At 41.2% G+C, this 26,547-nt stretch overlaps 2 protein-coding genes across 5 annotated transcripts; one reads left to right on the top strand and one right to left on the bottom strand.

Annotated features, from left to right (window-relative positions):
- Nucleotides 1-73: 73 nt before the first annotated feature.
- Nucleotides 74-24,189, bottom strand: trip12 (thyroid hormone receptor interactor 12). Of its 4 annotated transcripts, none has more exons than XM_018660044.2 (42): nt 24,076-24,189; nt 20,697-20,843; nt 20,121-20,246; nt 19,122-19,909; nt 16,314-16,419; nt 15,325-15,461; nt 15,046-15,129; nt 14,737-14,832; nt 14,495-14,646; nt 14,250-14,285; nt 14,051-14,146; nt 13,860-13,952; nt 13,612-13,773; nt 13,074-13,142; nt 12,810-12,975; nt 12,267-12,384; nt 11,599-11,755; nt 11,214-11,367; nt 10,544-10,772; nt 10,324-10,442; nt 9,543-9,750; nt 9,098-9,198; nt 8,482-8,656; nt 8,170-8,311; nt 7,754-7,945; nt 7,393-7,544; nt 7,145-7,302; nt 6,903-6,976; nt 6,570-6,769; nt 5,726-5,853; nt 5,229-5,380; nt 4,651-4,793; nt 4,359-4,515; nt 4,125-4,223; nt 3,913-4,027; nt 3,468-3,622; nt 3,099-3,263; nt 2,624-2,788; nt 2,409-2,522; nt 2,185-2,279; nt 1,709-1,812; nt 74-1,572 (listed from the first exon to the last, which is right to left on the bottom strand). In XM_018660044.2, the coding sequence occupies exons 2-42, from the start codon at nt 20,792-20,794 to the stop codon at nt 1,376-1,378; spliced, it is 6,177 nt and encodes a 2,058-aa protein (XP_018515560.1). In that variant the 5' UTR covers nt 20,795-20,843; nt 24,076-24,189; the 3' UTR covers nt 74-1,375. The 4 variants fall into 4 exon arrangements, with proteins under 4 accessions (XP_018515560.1, XP_018515562.1, XP_018515561.1 ...); XM_018660046.2 differs by lacking the exon at nt 24,076-24,189 and adding an exon at nt 23,041-23,059; XM_018660045.2 differs by lacking the exon at nt 24,076-24,189 and adding an exon at nt 22,629-22,774.
- On the top strand, nt 22,947-26,340 carry fbxo36a (F-box protein 36a). The gene is made up of 5 exons (XM_051065684.1): nt 22,947-23,098; nt 24,581-24,721; nt 25,149-25,257; nt 25,489-25,661; nt 25,827-26,340. The coding sequence occupies exons 2-5, from the start codon at nt 24,620-24,622 to the stop codon at nt 25,974-25,976; spliced, it is 534 nt and encodes a 177-aa protein (XP_050921641.1). The 5' UTR covers nt 22,947-23,098; nt 24,581-24,619; the 3' UTR covers nt 25,977-26,340.
- The last annotated feature ends 207 nt before the right edge of the window (nt 26,341-26,547 follow it).

Raw genomic sequence — 26,547 nt, forward strand, 5'->3', positions numbered from 1 at the left:
CTAAAATGATCATTAACAGCAATGTGGGAAGCAAATGGAGGGATGGATAAATAAAACTAACAATGAACAAAGATGAGTCAAACAGTTACTTTATTTATGTTCAGGTAAAAACATGAACCTGATGCAGTAAATTATTGCAGATCTTAGAAACCAGCACATGAACGATTGGGCCAGGAGAGCATACAGTGGCGCCCTCCCCTGGCCACAGACTGCAGGTGCACACCACGGTTTGTTCCAAGCCAGCAGTGCAAAGAAAAAAATAATAATAATCAACTACAGCAAGAAATAAAGACAATATAGAAAATTAAAAAAAAAAAAAAGAAAAAAGGTAAAGCAGACATTCCCACCTCAAACAGGGTGTGAAACTGCATATAAACTTTATTCCATAAATGAACTTGAAATGCTATCTGGCCATGAAAACGATAAAATGAGACCAGCCAAATTTTGTGCCCAGCTACATTATGTGTTGAGGGTTGCTCAGAGCTTGGTCTACCAAGATAACCCTACACATCCAGTAGGGCCCCAACAGAAAGACACTAAACTCTATCAAAAAAGAGCAAAACAAATTTACCTGATCAACACATTGGTTACAACTCTTCATTTGAGCTGAAGCTCTCTATAATAAAGGAGGCCAGAGCACAATCTCAACTTGGGTAGGGGGAAAGAGAGAGAGAAAAAAAAAGATAATATGCGCTCATCACTACCCGCATTCAACCAACTGCAACTCTCGTTTCCACAACTTGAAGCAAAGACACACAGGGGGGGAAAAGCTGAACCAAAACGCAACACACAAACTGGGGCCAATATAATACAGAACAAAATGCGAACAGACGAACTGAGGGGAAGAGACATGAGAACAAAGAGCTATTCTATCAAATGTGTAGAATGAGCAAAGTTTGCAAATTTGTCTGTACAAATGATCTTTGGAGCTAAAGTAAACCTAGCTTGCTCAATGGACCACCCACCCCCCCACCCACCCTTCATCCCCCCAACACCCAGTGACGTTGTCCACCACTCTGGAGAGGAGACATCCCTTTTTTTAAATATCACATAGCAATGCAATTTAAAATGTCACCCAGATGTTTTCATCTTTTTTAACATTATTCAACTACTGATATAAGTTTTAACTCTCTTTTTTTATATTTTAAGTTCTGTGAGTCATGGAACACCTTTCCATTTTTTTATTTTTTATATTTTTTTTGAGAGACAGGGGCAGCAAATATATATTTAAAGTCTTAATTTTTCTGCAAGCTGCTTTCTCTAACAAGAAGGCTGTACACGTAGCCTTAATGTATGTGATTACAAAAAAACTAAGAAGGAAGTTATGATTTCATCAGTCGCTGTAGAAGGCATTTGAATGTGAGATGTGGAGAGATCAGGAAAGGTGGAAAGACTGCTGGCCCTCGCGAGCCGCAATCAACAGTTTCTCTCGCATGATCTCTATGCTGGAGTAGTCAGGCAGCTTCAGGTAGTTGACGCAGGTCATGACTGAGGGGAGGAAGTCGTCCGGGTTCTCGGTCGACTCAAACGTCTTCCTCACGATCGTCAGAGGGGGATTCAGGCTCCGGAAACCTGAGGGACAAGAGCAACAGCAGAGTGAGAGTGACGGCTAACTTTGAACACAACATGCCTTCACATTATTCTTCACATAAGCTCATAAATCAATCGTATGTTGACTAATGCTAGTTGGTGATCTGAGGAGCCTTACCTCCGACAGGCAGTCTGGGGCTTCCTGTGACGAACTGCAGGAAGAGTCTCTGCTGCTCGGCATCGAAGCTGCTCAACACCTCAAAAAGGAACCGAACTGCACGGCTGCAGGAAAATGAGATTAAATACACATTAAACGTGGGTCTTGAGACTAATGTTTACCTTTGCCTACAGTGAGTCATGTAGAAAGTATGTTTTATGGTGCTCCACACTAAATAAATAGTCAGGTGTGGTTTTCAAATTTTAATGGTGGTAAAATCGTACAAGTATTAACAGGGGGGGCAACAAAATGCTCAGTGTTGGACACAACTGCCAACTAGATATGATGTTTCTGATGTGTGTCTGCTACGGCTGCCTCACGTGGTATAACACATTCACAATAAACCAGACACAAATTGAGTCTCATTGTGGCTTATGTGACTTTGCCAGTATTTTGAGGCCATTCTTTCTTCCTCACAATTGGTTTAACTGTCTCACCTGTCGTGTGTGTAACCGTGGTCCGGTCGACAGCACTCCATCAACGTCTTGACGTCCCACGTCTCTGATTTGCTGCCACACAGCAACTGGTCAAGCTATGGCAGAAGAGGAGAGACAATGAGCAATCAAAGGGGAGAAAAGTTAGACTAAACTAAAAATAAATCTTTTCATCAAACACAAGTGAACTGTGGCAAGAACAGGAAAATATACAGAAAACCTCTTACCTCCTCTGGATAGAAATACTGCAGGTGATGCAAGGGGAAGACTGACTCAAACCCTTCCCTAAATGACTCAAATTGTCTGGACACTCCTTCATTTAGAGTCCAGTACACCACCAACTAGAGGGAGAGAAAAGGCAAAGTGATGGGGGAAAAAATAACATTAAGAGGAACAATAATAACAGTAACAAAAAGTTTGAAACAGAATGAGACAGTCATACCCTGAGGTACTCCTCCAGGTTGTAGATTGTAACTGGGACGTCTTTGCCGCCCTTTTTCAGCTCAATGTTTGGGAATCCTGGGAGGGTGAAGTCCAAACCCAGGTCCTCCACTGAGCAGCCGTTCATGTTCAGGCTCTCCAGTGCCTGCTGCAGGGTCTCCCTCGTCTGACACACACAGACAAACACAGGTTTAAAGAAGATACATTATTACTGAACATTACAGGTCTTTTGCTTTAGCTGCTGCTAAAATATGGCACCTGTTATAAGTTCTGATGAAATATGATTTCTGATGATGGACTTTCAGAACCTAGGTATCCACACTCCGATACAAAAGGTCTGCACTTTAGCTCTTTAGGAGCAGAGTTCTGATGATTTTCTACGTTAACAGCCAGTGAAAAACAACCCCTCACAAAAACAAAGTCACAGACAACCAGGTTTAAGGGCAGCTGTACAATGTGAGGAGGGGGTGTTTTACCTGTGATCGGTCCTGTTCCAGCCTCTTCTTCTGGCGAATGATATCCTCCAGGTGCTGGATGGACTTTGCCACACTGGGATCAATGTTCACCAGGTCATGGGAGCTTATAGACATCTCATGCCGCAGCATCCATTTATAAAACGGCAGCCCCAGGGGCAGGTCCAGCTGTGGAAAGGAGCAGGAGGAAAGTGGTTCATGAATTTGGATAAAACAAAAACATTTCACAACTACATAAGCTGCAAAAATGGACATGTGATGACACAAACCAAGAACCAGTGCCACCTCGATACATGTCTAAAATAGGATTAATTTAGCACTGGCAGAAGAGCATTCCTAAATGCCTTTGCTTAGATAAATAGAAGCCATTACCAGTCTGAAGTCCATAATGGCTTTGGCCATTAGCTTTCCTAAGAAACGGAACTTCATTTTGATTTTGGCTATGTGTGCTGGTTTGGTTGTCCTGCCAAAGGGAACAGCAAACAGTCCTCTGGAGCTGAACATGTACTTAGTTCCCTCTTGGCTCCCTGTAGGGCAGAGACAAAAGTTTGGTCAGAGAGAGGTGAGGTGAAAATATGACATATACCATCACATGTAAATCTATTGAAAATAGATTTACATTCAGTGCAGTTGTATTAAGAGTGACTGTCATGGGATGTCATCAATCAGAGCTAAAATGTATATTAAAGTGTCAGGTAATTTTACTGATCAATAAGCACACAAAATAATACATTGCATAGAAACAAAAATGTGACGTGTTAGTCATCATTTCTTATGTGCATCGTAGGATTCATAGTTGGAGCGCATAAGATGGGACCTTTAGGATTGGCCAGAGTGACCTCTTCACCCCTCCACAGGCCGAGGTCGGCCCGCTGGAGCTCTTGAGACACCAGAGCGTAGAACTCCAGAGTCGGGCCAAGACCTGTGCCGACCTGAAAGAAGATTTTAAAAAAAGACTTGAGACTCCAAAAATCTTGTACCAAAATACATGTCTTGGCTTGATTCAGATGTGAGAAACTAAAAAGGTACCTCGTTCTCATACTGGATTTCCAGCATTGCCCTGGAGCTGCCAAGGTCCTGCATCACAGACTCAGCCTGTTTGAGTAGCTCATCGCGGTTTATCGTCCTCTGAAAGTGCAAATCGAAAGGAGAGACATTAAAGTCAGGTCACACATAATGGTACAGATATTCTTAAGATACACACATCCAAAACACAATAGAAACTGGTGGATTCCATTAAATGTTACAGGTGTGACACTGCACCTTTTTCCTGTCCAAACGTGGGGCAACTCTGCTGTCCTGAGAATCTGATTGGTTGATCTCAGGGTTTGTGTCCAGTAGACGCTGCATGGCTCTGTCGCGATCAAAGGCAGTTACATAGAACAACATCTGCCGGGTGTCAAAGGGGAAGAAGAAAGGACTGCAGAGAGAAAGAAAGAGAGATATGTACCAACAATATTGACCAATTGTATCAACATCTGTTTTGTATTCTAGCTATGCAGGTGACAGATTGATTTGTTATCCCTCCTTTACGCCAACAGTATGAAACATTTACCAGGTCTTTCCAAGCTCGATGAGCCAAGTAGGGATGTTTCCCGTCATGATGACCAGCGGGTCTTGTAGCTGACGGTTGGCTTTGGCTGTCAGCTTACTGTTAATGAACTCACTGGTAGGGATTATTTCCTTACACACAGCATTCTGCAAAACAACGAAAAATATTCATGTTTTATGTAATAAAATTGCAACTGATAACGACTGCGCATAGACCTGGAAAAAAAAACATTTAGAATAAGCCATAAATCAGGACTATATTTTTCATTTAGTAGCTGAAATCATATTAAAATGTGTCTGTATTTGTGTGTGTGTGTGTGTGTGTGTGTGTGTGTGTGTGTGTGTGTGTGTATATATATATATATATATATATATATATATATATATATAACGTTTTACAGCTTTATGAGCATCCTGTTAATTGTTCATAGACCCAACACTTGGTAGTTTGGCGCAGAGTTCACAACTAAGCTCCATTAACAATTTTGTGAGTGAGATAGAGTGAGTGAGATAAAAAGGCAAGAAACAAACCAGTTATATGTGACTGCTTTACTTTTCTTAATCTTTGGCGAGGAGACTTACATCATACAAGTAGAACCAGTATCTACTGATGGAGTGCAGGACCCTCAGCAGCAGGTTGACCTCTAAAGAGGGGTCATCAAAGGTTATGGTCTCTGGTGGCTCCGAAGTGAGGTATGTCTCTAAGGGATTGATGATGCTGGGACACACACCATCTGGAAGTGATTGGGATCAACAGTAATAATTAAGTACAATGTGCAGACATGTCAGAACTAGACCATTGAGGAGACTTTATTTTCTTCATCTGGTCACTCAACAATTAATTTGATTTGTGAACATTATAATTAAGAATTCCCCAGTAAAAATAACTTTGTTGAGCCCATAGACTGACAATGTGTAACCCCATTTTAACACTTAAGGTCCAACTGTTCATATACAACCAGGTAACAGAAGCAGATGTGGTAAATTTGCACTGGACCAAGAGCTGCAATTTGTCAGAGCTAGACAGTAATACAGACTCTAGTTTGAGAAACCCTTCACTAAGAGATATAGATCCTCACCATGCCACAGCTCATCCTGCTTCTTGGCATTGCGAGGTGAGGTTTTGGTGGGAGCAGTCTGGGCTCGGCCCCTCTTTCCACCCACAGCATCTTTGCTGCCGTCCTCGTCCTCTCTCACAGGCTTATACCTGTCAGGAGACAAGACAGCACATTTTGTCTATGGATACTCTTATTCACATGTACATTTCAGGATTCAAGACATGGTGTGCTCTAAGTGTAATAAAGGAAAAAACATTTCTAAAAAAAAAGGGATCATTCTACAGTGTTACAAGTCCTTATGAAAAAGAAAGCATGTAAATGTTTTTGGATTTGGCACATGAACATGAAAAATGTGCATTTTTGACACTGATCATTTCAACTCTGCACTGAAGCCAATATTCTAACTTGTGGTTCGTGCATGTGCTTATCACATCCTGTGTAATAAAGCACTTCACAGTGCACTGTAGAGTAGGTCTCCAAACTTTGGTAAATAAATCTGCATGGCTGGACACTGCTAGGGAATTGTTGGGTCTCTCTGTGTAAATATAATAATATTAAAAGTATGGCCTAGACCTGCTCTTTATGAAAAATGCCTTGAGATAACTTCCATTGTGATTTGATGCTATACAAATAAAAATTGACTTAAGTAAATAAGATAACATTTCTTTTGATTGACCAGTCGTTGACTGAATTATGAGATTAAAACAACCACATCCCCAAAAAATGCTGCTCTTTTCTTCAAAAGTGACAGTGAAGGTTATGAAAGTCAAAAGATGCAGAATGGAAAAATTAAGATGAACAAGACACCTGTACAAATGAAGAACCAGTTTTTTTTTTTAAAAAAAAAAAAAAAAAGCATTTTTACCATATTGTGTGCGTTTTGGTCCAGATGCCAGCTCGCCCAAGTGGGTTTGCCTCATCGTCTGTCGACTCCCTTTCTTCTTCTGCCTGAAGACTGTACTGTCGTACAGCCTGGTATACCGTCATATTATATGGTAACAGGTGGTCACCAATGTAGAACTGTAGTCTGTGACGCACACTGCCGGAGTTAAGAAACTGCGCTGCCTGGGTACCCAAAAAATTACATATGGTGCATTAATAATATTAAAGTTAACAGTTCAATAGTTCAATACAGATATTCACAGAGGACTTACAAATAAAAAGATAAAGTTTATTTGGAATCAATGGCCTCACATACCAGTGATTCATCTATTTCATCATCTGAACCGTCATCATCACTGTCTTCATCCTCTTCTCTGATTCGGCCGTACCCTGCACAGACAAGATTTCAAGTTAGAAACTGTGTCCAGTTGGGCGGGGTATCAGCATAAACAATAAACCAAGTTGCACATTTCTTCAATTTACCCTGACTGAAGGGACCCCTGGTAATCCCACCCACATTAGAAGACACATGTCAAAGCTCTGTGAGCAGTCCCTCACCTCTGACAACAAGATATCTCTCAATGGCTTGCACCAGGGCCAGGGGGTCAATCTTCACAGGGCCACCTTTCCACTGTTTAACATTAGTGCAATCTGGGTGTCTCTGCAGCTGACACTTGAGCTGATGTGTGTTGAAGAACTTCAGCGCCTGAGAGCCCCTGGAGAGAGAAATTAATCGAATTAGACAAATGTATACCTAACAGTACAACTTAAAGTGATCAGATACACAGTTATGTAAGGCCACGGACCTGCTGCCATTGCCGTTGCCACTGGGAAAGTCATGCACTTTGACAGGGAACTGCTCCATTTGGCTCAGACAGCTGTTCATCTTGTGCACCAGTGCCAGATAAGGCCCATTCTCTGCTGGGTCTAGACGACCTACAGGCTCCATTCCCGGAACCTACAAACCAGATGGTAAAGGATAAAGGTTAAATTCAACAGGGACAAGAGACAACAAACACTAAAGCTCCAATGTGGGTGCATAGCACTGACCCTCCAGGATGACTGAGGAAAACACAAAATGTGAGAGAGAAGCAACAGGTCACCGTGTACCATATATTGAACTTATAGTTTATTTTAATAGTAGGAAATGTTGATCTAGGGTCTCACCGGACAGCCAGCGAAGACATGGAGGAACCTCTTGAGCCGAACATCACGACTCAGCAAGTCCCTGTCGGTGTTGGAGGTCAGATAGACCAAGAGCTGCTTCACCAGCCCACTGTGCTGGATCTCAAAAGACGACACATCAGATTCTGATACAATACTGGAGATCTCCAGCAGGCACTCCATACCACCGTCCACCTGGGTAGCGGGAACGTAACAGAAGAAAAATGTGTTATACAATGAATTTCAGTTCATTTCTTTGTCAAGTTTGCAATAACAGGACCTAATCAAGGTTTGTAAGGTTTCTACAGCTATTTCAACTTTAAGAACAACCTCTAAAAGAGCAATAGATGGCATAAACCTGTTGGGAAATTCCTTCATTTATGCCTGCTGTTCAATAAACAGATGATTGTATGTTTTACCTGCAGGTTGAGCTGCTCAGTGGCTGTGCAAAGTCTCTGGAGTACATTCAGTGCAGGGTTGCTGCCATCCACATTTTCAGAGTTGAAGTAGCGCTCCACAAACTTACTCGCCTGTTCTTTGATCCAGGCCTTTATTTTGTCTCTGCAAAACCACAGTTCACAAATTACATACAGTAGTCCACACCTCACCCCACAGTGTCTGATCACTCTGCATTAATACTTGACATCAATCACGACAAAGAGGGTGTGATTTAGATAATATGGGAGTGCAAAAAAAGTGAAACTTTTGTCCAGTAACTCTCATCATCATACCTGTTATTTGAAATTGAGTCCTTGGGAGGTGCCCTTGCCAGGCCACTCACCCCCGCTGTGCGTGAGGGCTCTGAGTTGGCATTGTTGGTCTGGGCACCCAGCTTGCCCCAGGTCTTGGGATTGAGACTGGCCAAGAAGGATGATTTGGGTGACTGAGTACTAGTAGGGCTCTTAGCTGTGAAGAACCAAAAAAGGGAGATTAGGAGAGTTATCTATGGGTTGAGAATATAACCAAGATCACAAAATGACATTTAAGCTCAAATGTGTTTCAAGGCATCACTGATAAACCTGCCACAAATAACTGAAGAGCAGAACAGAATTTGTTGTCAATCTTGCAGTTGTAAAATGAAGTTCATTGGTCATAGCTAGTAGAGGCATACACTAGCTGGTAAAACTGGAGGATATGCATCCACACAGTACCTTAGTGATATAAAATATATAAAACATTGATACAAAAAAATTTAAACAATTTGTCAGTAATCATTTTCTGATGTTATTTCTTTGAGATATATTTTAGAAGATTTTGTTATTTTTTTAACAAAAGGAGTAGATGTGCTTTGAAGCCTTTCTCAGTAATAACAAACACACACACAGTGACCGTAACACTTAAACTTACCCTGATTGTCTACTTTGTCATCATCTCTTGGGGGAGAGTATTTGGGCCTTCTAGGCCCTCTTTTAGGTAGTCGTTTCCTCTTTAGGACATCACTTAACCGCCTTTGTGGAGGAGAAAATAATTAATGTAATGCTCTTGGGCATAAAGACATTTTGACCATTCATTCCAATAACAACCGACAAACATAATAAATACATTTATAAAGAGCTGCACAAGAGAACTGCTGAATAAAAACATCAATACTGTCTAATATACTTAGATTTTCAGTTTCCAAAAGAATTTGCAGACAAAATTAGGTCTCACTGTTTTTAGCTGGTTCAACACAGGACGCAAGTGCAATTTGTGTTTATGAGCTTAGTTTCCAGTGTGACACTGAATTTGGGCCTGTGCTAGAAATTTATTTTTAAAACACTTCTGTAAACAGCCAAGCCAAAGCCAGACTCACCCCTGTGGGCTGAGGTCCAGGGAGTCGTCCATGCTGTGCTGGAAGCTGGGCGAGCCCAGGTCTGGAGTTGCATTATTAGCAGATGTGGTGGATGCAGTGCTGATGGTGGTGGTGCACAGACTGGCAGTACCACTAGGGCAAGCCTTAGGGGGACTAGTGACTAGAAAGCTCTCAGACTCTGCTAGGTTCTTCACCTGGTGCATTACACCTGGAACAGAAAGAAGAAAGAGCGACATTACAAATTGTCTAAAGCCTTTAAAAAATAGTATGACATATAGAAACTTCTTGCCAGTTTGGCATTAGTCACTTGGATCTGTCTGAGGACTGTGGATCAAAGTGAAATGAAAGCAATGCAAGGAATAATGCACTGGAAAAGAAATGCAAGGGAAAACACTGGCAGCAGTGCATTTTACTGCCAAGATAAAATGTTTACAAACTGCATGAAACCACTTGGCTTATTGACTGTTGAGCTTTAGATGAAAATATTTCTGTCAACTGTGGAATGGGACCTCTGGTTGCACAAAATATTTTTGGGTTAATCTCAACCACTACAGCTTCTACAGTTTCCATGTGGATGGATGCAGCTTTCAGCCGTGAAATTTCCCAACAAATATGACTTAATACAAAAAGTGACGGGGTTCTACCAACTGTACACTACTGTTGATTTTCAAAACATGTTTATCATGCAGTTTAGAAGACACTTGGGCTAACACTCTTTAAATCACTGTAGGTCATCTGTTCTGGTGAGCAGACATGAGTTTTCTATGGGATTATACACTACCTTCTCTTCTGAAATAGACACTGAAGACATCAGGCAGCTTCTGCATGAGGATCTCAGCCATCTGCAGTGAACCCACTACAATCTTCAGGTCCTGGCTGGACAGCATGGAGGCAATGTGACTGTAGAAATAAACGTATAAATAGGCAGAGGTCAATTTACGTTGTCTCAAAGAGTACATTTGGTCCGTGTTAAAAGTAGCCCACGGCCCTGGCACTGTTACCTGGACACAGCATGGTTCCTCAGCACATCCTTCAGCAGCTCTGCATCAGCAAAGTAGATGATCCTGAGGATGGCTCTAAGGCACTTGTGTCTGACAGCAGGGCCAGCCGATGAGCTGTACACCTCATATAAGACTCCAAACAGAGTTTTGATAAAGCACTTTGCCAGTTCAGGGTCCTCCTTCATCAACTGGGCTCGTGCATCTTCTCGACGAACCTCCTGGTGACTCCCTGGAGATGGACAGAGAAAAAGTCATTTTTTATGCCCTCAAACATCAGGTGCAGCATCCATTCATACAGAACTGGACAAGACACAGTAACAGACTGACTGGAGCTTGCTGCTGACTGCTCTGTTGCAAATAAAGCAGCTGTAACCTCTAGTAGCAAGAATCTGTGTGACTGCAGTCCACTGACTTGCACTAATTGCATGCAGTTTGTTAATTATATTGTTGTTTTTTTGTACAGTTAAGGATTCTCTCTAACACGAAACTTGGTCACTGTTGGAATTGTAACTGTTGTAAATGTCCATTCTCCACAAAGAAGCAACTTAAGAAATCCATTCAGGACCACCATTTAAGAATACAGGTGTTGAATGTCTGATGCTCATGTCTGCTCCTTTACAAACCCACGTTCTTATAACAAATATACATAATCTGCCAAGACCTGCATTACCTGTATTGGGGTTGGCAAGTGGATTTGGTTTTCTCTGGATACCACGTGCTGTTCCTGTGTCTTCATTTATCTGCTGCATAGAGTTGAAGTCAATTGTATACACACGGCCCAGAGTTGACAAGCTGATCTCATCTTCTCCATTCTGGTGGGCTGTCTGTAGGGCCAGATAATTACCAAATACACCCAACATCAGTATCGCATATAGATCAGCCCAACTGCGTGTGTAAATAATGACACAATGTAATGCAATGTAACATTTTCAATGATTCAATACATTATTCAGCCGTCAAGTAGCTATATAAAGCAAATACCACAACATATTAATAATCATTTTATCACATATTTTGAGATTCGCAAAGATAGTTTGTATCTAATGTATTTATACCTCAATGATGCGGCTGTCAATGCGGTTGTAAGGATGCCATAGTCCCCTGTCATCCCTCCACTGCCAGATCGCACCCTCAGTCGTCTGGGCACTACCCTTCTTCAGCATTACATCAACGGCAAAGATGCCCTCTCTTGGCAAGCAGGGCATCAGCTCACTGTAAGAAGAATGGTTTCAGAATGTTTAGTTCAACTGCCATCAAGTGACATGGGTTTCATTTTTCTTTTAACAGCTTTACTGAAATGACTCAGACAAGACATGCTGTCTTACAAGCAGACTTTGCTGTGGTAGGACTTGGTAGGTGTGCCTACAGTAGTCGATAACAGAAAGTGATAACTTCTTCTGTGGATTAATTAATTTGTTCAAATTTGTAACTGTAATTTGTATTTCATTAAAATAATACATGTATCTTAGGAAGACTGGCACTGCAAAACCACTGACATAGATTTATTAATATCAATTGATTACAGTGACAAAACAATTGTATCTGAGGTTCAAGGTCTGGGACAAGCAGTAGTAATATTTCTTGTACTGCTGTAGGCCCAGTGTCAGTGTGGCAGAGTATATTAAACCACGCAGAGGAGAATGTAAGAAAGTTTTACAGGCATTTTACCGCTTGAAACTTAACCCCCACAATACTGAACAGAAGGCAAGCAAACAGAGGTTACCATATGAGGGAGGTCAGTTCATAGAGCTCCTGGGGGCTCCGGGGTACCAGTTCAATCTGTTCCTGGCAGCTGCCATTTGATGCACCACACAAGAGGAAACGCAGAGTTTCCGCTATGTCTGATTAGAAAAAACAAAGACATTTCTCTTGTTAGTTGGACTGTTGGATCTGGAGCAAAGCAAGGCAACTTAGGTTAACAATGTTTTGAGATGAGCTATAGCATATCTAAGCTATAGCATGTGCGCACACACTAATACACAAGGCTGATAGTTGTTGTTAGTTAGCTACAAGCTAAAAAAAAAAACAGGGAGCATAATCTGTATTATTTTTTGATTTTTACACATATATTCAAATAAGACACATTAGGAACTTTATTTTTTGTTTCAAAATCTGTATCCACTGGTAACTATTCCATTTAGTGAGTCCGACAGTGCTGTGTGTAATGAGTACATACAACATGATTGTATGTAAACCGTAAAGGGACAAGTAGTGAGTGAGTTGCAAGGGGGTGACCCATTGGTCTGTGCATGTGAGGGTTACTCACTCTGTTTCATAAGCTGGACTGCCAGGCAGGGGCAGTTAGAGCACATAAGGGAGAACATGCGCACAACCATGATGAACATCCCCGAGCTGAGTACAGGGGGGGTCACTACCAGCAGCTGCTGAATGTTGGTCAACAGATCCCGTGATGCCACCTCCTGCAGCAGGTTCTGTTGATTTGAACACAGACACATACATATTAGCTGGGGAGTCAGATGGAAAATGGGGAATACTGAAGAAAACATGGTGTTAAGTCTAAATTACAAACCTCTTCATGTTGAAAGTTGTCCACCAGCCTGGCGAAACAGAGACAAGTGCTTTCGACGGATTTTTTATCCTGAAAGAGTGTTAAATGAATACAGCAATTGGTGAATCTTTACAATAGGTTACACTGAAAATTACTGACATAAATACTATTAGAAGCATCAGTATGGAGGTTATGATCAGACTATGTGACTTAGTCCATTTCTGTATAGCCTGCTGCAGGCAGTACTGCAATGCAAACTCAGCCACAGTAATAATAATGTGGACTCTTTGTAATCTGAGAACAGGCAACATTTACTGGCTACAACTGTTGATGTAAATCCTGACAAAATTAACTCTGTACAATTAAAACCTGACTCCTTTTTTTAATGACCAACAAGCACAATGAAAAATATGGTACAACTTTAAATATCTGTTAAGTGTCACTAGCAGGCTTCATTTATTGTAGTGAAGATGTAAATGAGATAATACCATTTGAGCTAAGACACATTTGTGATGGTGTTGTGTTTTGTAATTCATTGTCTGACTTGGGAAAAAAGTACCTGGTGTGTGAGTCTCTGAGTCAACAGTGGCAGAGAATCAGCAACAAAGTGGAACTCATCTGGAGTGATGCTCTGGCAGCAGTTGGCTGCAATGGCCAAGGCATTCCTCTGAGCATTGATGCTAAAGAACTCCAGGTAGAGGAGGCAGTCAGCTAGCCCACCCTGTGAGGGATGACATTATAACATTAATGTGGCTGAAAGAAAGAGAACAATTGAAGGCTGTGACAAAAAGAGAGTGCAACACTTACAGCCTGCAAAATAGCTTTGCTGTGTCTCCTTGACAACATCTCCAAGGCAGTCAGTGCCTGCTCTGCTACGTCAATGAACTGGATCACCTGAAGCTGCATACAAGAAGGTGGAAGAAGACATTAGCATATCAAAAGGCCACCACAGCGAATTAACAAGCGATTAGGGACAGATAGAGAGCACAGTGTCTTACCTTCTCCAGGAAGACAGGAATAGCATCGACCACTACAGCAGAGGATCGAGGTAATGCCTCCATCATGTATGTGAGTGCACGAGAGGCATGATTCATCTGTGTATATGGATCAAAGGCAGGCATAAACACAGTGGCATTACAAAAATGAATAAAACAAGAGACAACCACATGTACATCTATAGAAGTTCATCATACTCACAATATCAAAGTTATGCTCCATTTGTAACAGTGTAATCTGTGAAAGAAAGTTGAGTATGGACATGGAATCAGATGATTGATAATCAAATATTACATTGACAATTTTTAGCAAAATAATTTTCATTTTCCTGGAACTGCTGATTTTCATGTTAAACAAAGCAACAGGATTTAAATCTTGGTGAAGCATAGCTGTAAAACATAAAGGAAAAAATTAATAGGTTAATGACCAAACAGATTAAGACTCACCAAAGCTGGCACCACACTTTTGACAGGGAATCCACCAAGTGTCTCCTCATTGCCCATCACCAGCAGCTGGCACATCTCAATAGCAGCTTGGAGCTGCTGAGACTCGTCGCCTGTGGCCTGCAGGCCCTGCAGTAGCTGCTGAGCCTTGGAGCCTGGAAATAGGGGACAGAATTTCTCACCAGTTATTTAGATCTTACCAAACATGAAGAACACTGGTGTAGGGGTAAGAAGGTTGCACTCACTAGCTCCACTGCCAATGGTCCTGTGAAACAGCTGCGACATGCGGGGTCCCAGGGGCCCAAAAAGATGTGGGGGGAGACCCCTGGCCTCCAGTAGGGCTATAATGACAAAAAGAGCAAGGTTTAGAGGGTAACTATACCAAAGATAAACCTGAGAGAACTGTTTATGAAGTCTTTATAATTGAAGCTATAGTATTAAAAATCAGGCAGGTTTACATTTAGTTTTTGCCCTATAATATAATGACATGGTCTACAAATGAATGAATTTTAATAAAGACTGCCAGGAAAATCTGAGGGAGTGTTTTGACATACCTTGAAGCCTTCCCATTTCAGAGTCATCAGACTCACTCTCTCCAGAGGTGGTCATGCCAACTGCTCCAGCAACTGAGCTTGAAGCTGGACAAAGAAACAGTATAAAAATAAAATTCACCATCAGAGTTAAATAGTAAAGAAAGTGAAGTCTTTCAAGTTGGTGGCTTTTGATGCTACTGAAAAAAAACCCCTTCTTGATCATCCTAATATTCTTCCCATTGCAAAAACAGATGTTTTACTGCCAAAAAGTGAAAACTGAGAAAGTGTCATGATGGGTACCTGAAGCCCCTTGTGATGCCTCATCAGTGCGAGCGGCTGACGAGTTGGCCCCATCCTGGTTGTTGTCGGAGTCGGCCATTTTCTCCTGTCGGCGAGCGTCGGCTGCCCCGCGCTTGCCTAGGCCTGAGCCCCGCCGACTGTGGTATGAGTAAAAACAGATTGACAGTGAGTGACAGTACAGACAACACACAACGCAGTGCATTCTGTGTTGCCACTCCCTGTCATTTAAATACACAGCAGTGGTTCATGCTCATCTACGACTATGCCATTGTAAATTTGGTCACACAAAAGTACAAAAATCTAAAACTGGGATGCATTAAGATTCCTGTGGATCCTTGCAGCTGTTCTTAACAAATGTGCAGTCTTGACAGCCAAACACTTTCCAAGTTTAAGATGCTGGAGGTTTGAAGTGAGTGCTGGTGGGTACAATGTCAGCTGTGTGATACAAGGCTGTAATAACCCTACCTAATGTTCTACCAAGGATAGAAGGAATAAGAACAGTAAATACTGACTAGTACAAGTGGATTTCCAGTAAACATCCAGGTTTGTAGCCAAATGGATACTGTATGGTCCAAAATGCTAATTTATAGACTTCTTCCCTTGTGTATTTGAGGTCCAGTTATTTTATTTTGTTGAGGTGATTTGCTTGAATCCTGCGAAACCTAAATAAGGGCTTTAACCATGGCTAACTGGCTAAAACCAAAGCAATCTAATGCAATAAGTCATGCAATGAATCCTACTGTCATGAAGGTTATAATGTCCAGTTTTTGTTTGTACAACATAGCTGTCATTTTGAAGGCTACAGTTTGTGGAGCTGCTGAATAATGAGTTATACAGAGGAGTGTTTCTAATATTTAATCTAACTACACTGATGTGTGCTTATATTAAAAGAAATGAAAGAAATGACTCCCATTTCATGTGCTTTTTTTCCTCTCTTCGGGCATCAATGTTGACACTATAGTCTATGCTGTAGTCACTGTGATTTGTACCTGGTGCTGGCACAGGAGCCCGTGGTCTTCTGGCGTGTGCTCCGCCGAAAGCTGGGGAGCTCTGCTGGAGGAGACTCGCTGCGCTTCTTAGTGGATTTCCTCAAACCTAAGGTGACAAAGCACCAACACTTTACATATTTTTTGACTGAAATACATTGTCAAAACAAAGTAAATCAAAACTGGCTGGATATTTGCTTTGATTTAAATATCTGTCATCTAGCCATCATGACGATCATAAGCATCCAACAAGTTTCACCTTATAATTATAAACATCATTAATATCATAATTATTGCTCAAAGGTCTGTGAAAAATGTTGGTCAATAAAGCTGTTAGAGCACAGTTTGATGCTGAATGTTGCTCTTCAGTATAGTAAAAGCTCTAGTGTTGCCTGTTTAGAGCCCTGTACCACTGACTAGAGGGGTATTAATAGTAACTCAACCATGGCCCTATGACAGGACAACCTTCATGCTGGATCTATGACTCATAATTCAGTAGTACAAAAATAAACATTAGAAAAATTAAGACCAAATGAATTAAAGATAAAAGAACTATCATTTCTTTTTTGTATGTCAGTTGGCCATTCCTTTGTGCCCCATTTACTACTGAATTATACCTGGTCAAACAGTAATTTCTCCATGTGTTTCACAATGACTCCAAATCAAGATATAATTATCTAAAGCCAACACAAACACTAATACAAATCCTTCTCTATTGTTGAAGCTGCAATTACATTACTAATTCAACATGATCAAAATGGCAATGTGCAATGGAAAGCCACACATAATCACTGGAACATGCAACAGCACTGTATATGTTCACTCACCATTACAGCTAAGAGCACCGGAATCTATGTGTGTTATAAAAGTTATTACAAGCCAACGGATGAAGATATTCCAAGAGAGATGAAGTTCTTTCCTCTTGACAGTAGCAGCATATGAGTCCTTCCCTGCCCTCAAACATACTCCTGGGTCAGCTGGTGGGCCAACACGCCAGAGCCAACTTAGGAGGGGTCTCTCCATTTGGGCCCAGGGCCCATGGCACAGAGCCCACATCAGTTTCTATCCTTTCACCTAACTGGGACAGCCTGACCTTACACTGACCTGACAGCTCAGACTCACTTCACCATACACACCAGATTTCTACTGTAATATCTCTGTAATTTCCCAGATTCTGGATTTCCCCTCTTCACACTAGGCATGGTTACCATATCTATGTCTTAAGTACTGACCAAATGATTGCTGTAACAGTGCTTATTGGTGACTGTCAAGTACCAAAAGTTAGTTTTGTTTCCTCTGATCAGATATTCCTTTATTTAAAGTTTAGTCGATTATTTACTGTACTTTATTTAGGCTTATTTATAATGCTTGCAAGACAATATTTAATATACAGCTGATGCATGCATGATAAGTTTGACTGAGCAAAGTATGGTGTCTAGGAAATATTTCTGACCAATATTAGTTCTTGACAGATACACAGGCGTATATGTCAGTTGATAACAAGAAAATGTAGTCCATAATTACCAATATATTAATATGGTAATGCAGAAACAGGAGAGCACTAAAAGATCTCCTTATGAAAAACAAATACATTATGTTTTTATGTTGAAACATTGTTATTATTGGATTCAAACTCAAACAAACATCAGTACCACCGGCAGCCTCAAAAACCTGTATCAAAGTGGCTTTAACTGGTACCAAGGATCAATTGTTGTGCTGCCACAGTCATAGAAAACTTTCTAACAGTAACTGCCCAAATCCACCCAGATAATAAAAACCTACTGCAATACTAACCTACTAACCTGACAACCTAACTACTGGCACATCTTAATGAGATAAACATGACACCTCATTACATCATGAGAGCATCAAAAGAAACAAATTGCACTGCTCATATTATAACTCTACATTCACAATATTCATGAGTGCAGAGATATCACCATAAAAAACATTTTTCTAAAAAGTCTTTCTGAATTTTCTCCACACTGACAATTGAGCACCCAACAGTATTTATGTATTTAGCTACTCTTCAGTTTCAGGCTACAGGTACTTAAGTCTGAAATCTGAGCCACTTCACCAGCTCAGTGAAGTCCACACTCACCACATGTAAACTAGATATGCTAGTCAAGACAGAGAGACACACACACACACACACACACACACACGCACGCACGCTTTATTGTATGCAGTGCGTCAAAGTGTCACAGACTGCACGCGATATACATGAACTGGCGCTATATAAATAAAATTGACTTGACTTGATATCTGCACATCATGAGCTGCACAGATAAAGTAAGTAAACTCAGTTTTATGAGACGTTAAGCTTTTATCTGTATGGTCTACCTCTGTGGTATATGTGCGTTGTAATGTGTCTCAACTGTCAAATGTACCAAATATTTTTGCTACCAAGAGTGAGGTTTTGTAACTGATGCTGTGACACTGCTCAGATCACAGGTCCTGTGACATTTAATCCCAGAGGTGTAACCTCCAACCAAGCACACGAGAATAATGTGCTGACCCTCAACAAGCCGATCTTTACCCTATTAAATCCCTCTATCTTTTTATGCAATTACAAACCCATTTGCGCAAATCCTCACATAAACTTTCCTTCACCACACTCAACCCCTCCCATCACAAGAGGGGTAAACTCAAATATGAGACAATATCAAATATTTCTGAAAGGGAACAAAATAGTACTGAAATGCTCTCTTAAGAAAAAACTGTGACAGAGATGCTAAAGCTCAGATAGTAGATTAAATGAGCATTTCTCCCATGAAGAGAGGGGATCCACACACAGTTAATGTGACTCACTTGCTAGTTTAGCTTGTAATCCTGATGGCCCAGGTTTGGAGGTCTCAGTTTTAGAGGATCCGGGCAAGGACAGTTTGGGTTTTGGCAGGTTGACTTTGGGGTTAAAGCGTGCTGCCCACTCAAATTTTGAAGAGCTGGCAGATTTGGCCTGCTCCTTGTCACGGGTACTACGGCGTGGGGAGGGACTTGAGGCTGAGCGAGAGCGACGTGCCTTGGTCTGATCTTTTCCCTGTTTGACTCTTGCGCCCTGCGTGGTGGCGCTGTTGGTGCCTGTGGTGGAGGAAGAGGAAGAGGTGGAGGCAGAGGAGGAGGAGTCTGTCACGTTGCTACACCCAGCTTTGGCTGAGGCGGCCGATTTAGAAGCCAGCTTGGTGGGTTTTGCAGTTCTGCCCTCGGTACGATTGGGGAGGGACCCAGCGGTGCTACTTAGACCGGGGAGAGAGTCTGCTTTCTTCCGTTTCTGGATTGGTGAGGCCCCAGCGGGCCCGTTCTTCTTGCTCTGACCTCGACCTGACGATGCAGGTGGTTCTGAAGCAAGTGATCTTTTCTTGGACTTAGCTGGGCCTTTCTTGGTCTCTGAGGTATTGTCTCGGGGTGGTGGGAGCGATTTGGGCTTCTTGGCAGGGGTCGGTCCGAAGGTACTAATTTGGTCAGGTGCTTCGCTTCGCTTTAACCCTCGGGTGCCTTCACTTTTTGACTGGTGGCCTGGTCGCTCTTGTTCAGATGTCCCTGCAGCCTCTGGGTCGTCTTGTAACACAAATGAAGCCACGGACAGAGTAAGACCGCTTCTGCCAGGGAGCAAGAGGGACAACAAAACACCATCTTAGGAAATTTCTGAAACCATTAACAGTGATAAATTACAATGCCACATTCAATGTACTCAATCAGATTTAGAACAAAACCCAAAGGTGTACAACAAGTATGACGTTATTGGATAAAGTACAAACCCTACATACACACACGCACACACATTAAGCACCAAGTAGAGAGGAGGGGTACCTTCTTGAGCTGTGCCCTCTGGACTGGCCAGTGGCTGTGCTGGCTGTGGCTTTGGAAGCCTTAGAATTAGGTCTTCTACTTTCAGGTGGGGAATTTGCTTTATGTTTTACCTGCTCTGACTGCAACCTGTAAGGTTGGAAATTAAAGAGCAAGTGACAGTGTGGGTTTCTGTAATTAAGCCACATAAAAGAGAGACTTGATCAATCCCCAAATCAATTTGCCTGACTGCGTCTGCATATCCTCTGATCATTAACACCTCTGGAGTATAATGAAAAACAGCTAAAACAGAGTTAATCACCATTTGACTATGATAAAAGAACACAAGATAAGCTTCCACCTTGATCAAAGAGGCCAATGTAAGCATTGTGCATTAAGTTTAAATTTCAATATACTACAAACAAACACCACCTACACCGCCCATAAACTAAGTACAAACACCCCTCTGCTTTATAGCCCTCTTTTATTGCTCTCTTCAAGAAAACCTCAAGTTACATTACTCAGAACCTATGATTACTGCCTCTTACATTGCACAGAGATTTAACAAAAACTGCACAGTAAGTTTGTAGGTAAACTCACCTTCCCGCGACTGTGTGGTCTTGTGGCTGGGCCGCAGCAGTGTTCCTCTGTGAACGGCGCAGTGACCCCCCTGGATTGGAATTAGGCCGGTTGGACATTGGCACCTCTCTCCTGAAGGGACATACCCTTTCTAGACACTACCATTCACTGCAATCAAAGAGAGAAAGAAGCCACATAAGAATACTGACAAGAGGCAATGGTGTGCCTTGTATGTATGCACTGCTACAACAACTGGCCCTGGTTTCAAACAGGTTGCTGTTCTGCAGGTGACAGCTGTTGCACCACCAATCACCCATCCAACCCATTTGAGATGATCTGGGGAACAAATGTCATTTTGACCAATACTGTGCATCTCAAGATACAAACTCCCGCCAGAGAACAACTGACCCTGTCACTGACACTACCATTTGAGTAGGGGCAGAGACCTGGTGACAGAAAAACCACGTGCAAGGACCCAGACAACTCACAGTTGATACAATAAAAATAACAGTGGGTTAAGACTCTTATAAACTTACCAAAAAGATTTCATAGTAAGTAATATGCCCTCTGCTAAATAAGAAAAAGTAGCAAGACCTACACAGCTCAGTTTATGTTTGCAGGAGCCTCACACTTTCCCAAGTCTGCAAGCAGTCACCGAATATTGGTAACAACAGAATTTACACTTATTTGAACCACTCACAGTGGTAAACTAAATGTTTTTTAAACATTAATCTAAATCTCTATCAAAATTATAATGTAATATAGTGGCTTTATGAGACAGCATGCAAACAGTTGAGTCAACATGTATATTGTTTACAGATTGGCCTGTAAAGCTATAACCAAGTATCCTTCTACTCGTAAGTGTACATGATTTGTTTCTTTGTTTTTATACATCTGTACCTTTTCTTTTAATCCCATGGCATTCATTCATCCAATAACCACAATCATATCACCTTCATCATCAAAATATCACTTTACAATATTAACACAACTACCTGAGGTCCCACTGAGTAATAATGAGCAACGTCAGAGATAAATCTGTATAAATTTACCACAGGGCAAAATGCAAGTCAAATAGACCTCACAAAAAGAATGATCTTCCAAAGCCTGAAGAATTCTTTTAAAAATAACTTTAGCTGATATTCTTTCAAATAGCCATAACATTTGGATACCTGACCAACAGAGCTTCTTGTTGTTGAGGAAGTTGTAGTAATCATTTTAGACATGATGTGAAAGAAAACATTTTTTACATGGGGAGCAGTATAATTTCAATGTAATTCTCATGAGTCAGTGGCATGAGGGTACTGATAACAGAAGTGATTGATATGTTTTTAACACACACACACACACACACACACACACACACACACACACACACACACACAGCAGGATGATTTTTATCAATTGATACACAGAGACTGCTGAATCAAAACCTAAATACTTTTTGTCCTCTTGAAAATGAAGATTACTAATTAACATATGTTGTTTGGGCTTAAATCATGGTATCATTGATCATAAAAATACGCCACACTTGGCAAGCTCACAGGGCCATTTTAGGCCTGCACTGACAGTGCATCCTAGTCTTTGTTTATTCGTCCATTCTGACAACTGGTGCACCACACTCGCGCATAACGTGATTAGTTAAGCACATCAAATGATCGGCAGCTTGGAATGCTCGCCGGTACAAAGTTTCCTCTACTTTACCACTAAACAAGCACGACTGTGTCCAATTTTTATACCCATGATTTACAGAGGCCTGTATTTCTGACGTAGTTGTCTACCACCACCGTCTAACGTTAGCATGTTTAGCCACTCATATCCTAGCTGGTCCCCTACACCTTGACAGTAGCTCTATCGCATCTGTAGCATTTCAAAAAACTACCACATTTCAAAAGCGAAGCTTGTAACTAAATATAATGGCAAGAAAAAGCTACAATGTTAGTAATTACATACCAGAGACTCGCCAGTTAAAGTTACGTCGGCTAACGTAGCAGTGGCTCCATGGAAATGCGTAGTTGGCGTACCGGTGTGTCAACCTATTTAGCTCACTTACTAAACACACTGCCAAAATCGAACAGCTGCCTTGTTTGTACCTTGGTTGTAATATCAAACACACAGAATGACCAACACTGGCCTTGAAGTGGCAAATAACGATTACGTTCACCTGAGATTAGCTACACATCGAAAATGGCAGCATCGGCTGGACCGTCTTTCGAAAGCGGTTTAATGTAATATAGCTAGCAAGCTACCAGTAAACCAACGTAAGCTAACTTGGTATTCTCACTGCCATGACACTGCTCTGTGTCTGGCAGTCGATCAGGTTTAAAGAAAAAAATATACATGTCTCGCACCGAAGTTAGCTCACCTTCTGCACTATTTGACGCGACGATTAAATCAAAAATACACAGCTGTCAAGTCGACAGGTAACCAGGCAGATCCAGTATCACTCTCTTAGGAACTGTCAATGCGAATGTTGAATACACAAGTAGAGCTAACCAATATTAGCTGGCTATGGAGATCACTAATGTTTTCTAAGCTCACTTAAGGCCAATGCCTGCCTGTTTGTATAGCGCTGGCTAGCGTTTCGGCTAACGCTAACCAGGCAGAAACAAGTTTACTACTAACAAGCAACGTGTCAATAAAGCGCATACTTCATATTTGGAGTTTGGGTGAAGGAACAAAATAACGTCGAGCATCTTATTAAGCTCCCGTTTGGAGTAGAATGACAAGTATCAAGGCTAATTATTAGCATGCTAAAGCTAGCTTAGCTAAGTAAGATAGCGAATGTTTCTTCAATGACCGTTCACTCGCTAACAGTAGGTGGACAAAAATAACCACTAGATTGTTGGGTATACACGCTATTTGTTCCCATTTGGAATTAATTAATGTAGCTGTCTGAGTGACAATAAACCCCTGACCTTATCAACACCGAATTAGCTACTGCAGGGCAGTCACGTAGCTGACGTTTAGCGTTGTCAAATCAAACAAGAGCGTTACAGCTAACCTTGGCATGCCAGCTAATGAATATTAGCAATCCTTGTTGTCGCTGTCTAACGTTCTGCCACCTCAACAGGATGGTAATGGGATTTCTTTAACAAACGACAGCTTCATTACAACTCACGAATTCAGTCTTTTGGGAACAATTTTGTCAAATTTTGTTAAAATTTACATGTTGTCTAGCTAGCGGCTAACACGTTAACGTTGGCTAGCAAAAAGAAATGGCCTCTGATACCTTTTAGACACAAAAAAAACAGGAAAGCAGGAACGGGATTCGAGATATTTTCGCAACACTGAATCATAATTCCACCGATGTATTTCGACACTGAATAAACTCGAAGGTCCGAGAGACCGTTGGTTGACATGTCACTGAAAATTTCTACCTTTTGTATAATGTTGTTACCTATTTGTTCCAGTGTTGTAGTTGTAACAGACAGTGCACCAGCTCCTCTTTTCTCTCTCCACTCCTGCTACTTTCACATCAGCTGAGGGGCCTACAACTGCAGTATACATCCGCGTGATTCATCCGCTCAGGGACTACTTACTTCTATGATTTGTAGCTTTCGGCATCTGCTTGTTTTGAGCCAACGACACGGCACTGGCGCACTTTTGTGTAAAGATATAGCTAAAACGCCTTCAGAGAGGAGACGGAGGGTATTTTTATTCATATTCAAAGATACTCACAGCAACATTGAAGTGATTGGGAACATTAGCTTGTCACAAATATGAGGTATCAATCCGCTGGGTCGTGACCCTCCACCCCCCTTTAATACACATACATCAATCATTAATCTCTAAAGATTAGTCTGATGTACTGCGTCACCTTTTATAAAAACAACTACACATTACTGATGGAGAACATCCATCAAACCGTTTCCTCTGCCTTTAAATAAATACTGTTATTTCAGTTGCTTTTCAGTTGTCATGGTTACACGTCTGCGTCCAAAATGGCGTCCTTAATCGGGGAGCAACTCTTTCAAATTGGCGGTCAAGGTCCACCTCCTCCGAAAGATTTTTTCCATCTTGCTGTTTGCGAAAAACGAGGTGAAGTATATGCACGAGTTTCTATTTATAAAACACAGTTTCTAAGAATAAGTTTGTTAGAAGCCAATTGTTTATTAAACCACTTTTTATAAGTAACAATTTCTATCTTAATTTTCCAGTTCACTAGTTAGCCATCTAGCTTTGAATAATACCTAGCTGGGCTAATATGTCATAGTTTGTACTACACCTTCTGTCAAAATGAGCAAGAAGTTCTGTGCCATCCAATAAAAGTTTTGTATCTCAAGTTGTACTGAGTGAATTTGGGGCATGATTTAAACAGCATATGACTTGGGAAATCAGTAGCTATTGTGGGTTAAAATCATAAACAAATCGTATGTTATATAATATTATTATACATAAATAGTGTTTTGGATTCACATGACCACCAGTGCATCATAGGTAATAATATCTTCACTATGGCCCTAAATTTAGGTAATCTGGAGATCATGGACGATTTCTTTGAGACTTGATTGCCGAGGCGCTCCACCCAAAGAGCTGAGGACATCCCATCAGGATTTCCTACATCATAAAAGGCTGCAGCGTACGGTTTCCTCACTAGTGCCTTACATTGTGTCTTACATTATGTCCATGATACTGGAAACTTTTTTCACTTGTTCCTAATCTGCAATGAATCTTCTTTGGTGAAGTGATACATTATTCTGTTGGGACTCACTATTTTTGCTGTAATAAAGCCATCAATTGACAGAGAATGCTTAGGTAAGTTTTAAAGTATCTGACATCCAGGCTGTGCTTTTCCACTTCTCATCTGTAGAACAGCTTGGTGCTGTTTTTGGGCAGAGGATCCTGGAATACACAATTTCACTTTGTCAAGGAAAGATTGATTACCTGGAGCGTTTACCTGATGACATTATGCTTCGTATCATGTCCTACCTACAGCTGAAAGAGGCAACACTTCTGGCACAGGTTTCACATAGATTCAGAAAGGTGAGAACTTCTTAAAATGATAAGTTCACTACAGTCCGGAAGAGTCTTTATTAGATGATGTAAATATGGTGTGTTAGTGTCTGTTTTGTTCTTTGTCTGTTTCTGTGCTCATGCGTATTTGTACACAATCTTATGTTTTGTTGTGCTCTGATTTTACTGTACCAGCTCTGCAATTCTGAGAAGTTTTGGGAGCACACTGTGAGGAATCGCTGTGCTGGGTTCACCAGTGACATGGAGGACATAGGCAATGCCATAGGCTGGAGGAACATCTTCTTTACCTTTTTCCACACCAGTGGCAGCAAAGAGCAGCAGTAAAGCAGTAAAGGTTTTGTCCCTGTTGTTAAACAACTGCAATTCAAATCCTGTCACAGCACATGGATAGCCAGTGTTAATTTTGCACTTTGTTAAACAAGAGGCAGTGTTTTCATTGAGGTTTAGTAAGTGTTCATAAGTTTCAAATTCAGAATTGCAGAAAAAATATGTAATCCATTGGTCTAAATGTGCCAAAACAAACAAATCAGTATTTCTGTGTTGCTTATTTGTTGTTGCTCTTGGGATGACAACAATTACCAAAAGTATTCAATGGAAAGATGTAGTTACTTACAAGTTCTGTATGTTGCAAAGAGTTTACATTGTGAAATGTTACAGGTTAATTAAATCAGCATACTATATAACACAGTATTTAGTGTCCAATCGTGATTTCTGAATAATTAACTGGTAAAACATTAAACTAGAGCCCTGCTGACATCATATCAAGGTCAATGGTCAATTTCATCATATGCTTCCTGTTTACATTTGCTACTGAATGGTTCTTGCGCCCTCTGTTGAAGGCCTTCGGCACTCAGCAGTGCCTGTGCTTATGGACGACCGGAGTTTATGTATCGGT

This window comes from Lates calcarifer, linkage group LG21 (assembly GCF_001640805.2).
Source record: "Lates calcarifer isolate ASB-BC8 linkage group LG21, TLL_Latcal_v3, whole genome shotgun sequence".
In the NCBI taxonomy this organism is placed as follows: domain Eukaryota; kingdom Metazoa; phylum Chordata; class Actinopteri; family Centropomidae; genus Lates; species Lates calcarifer.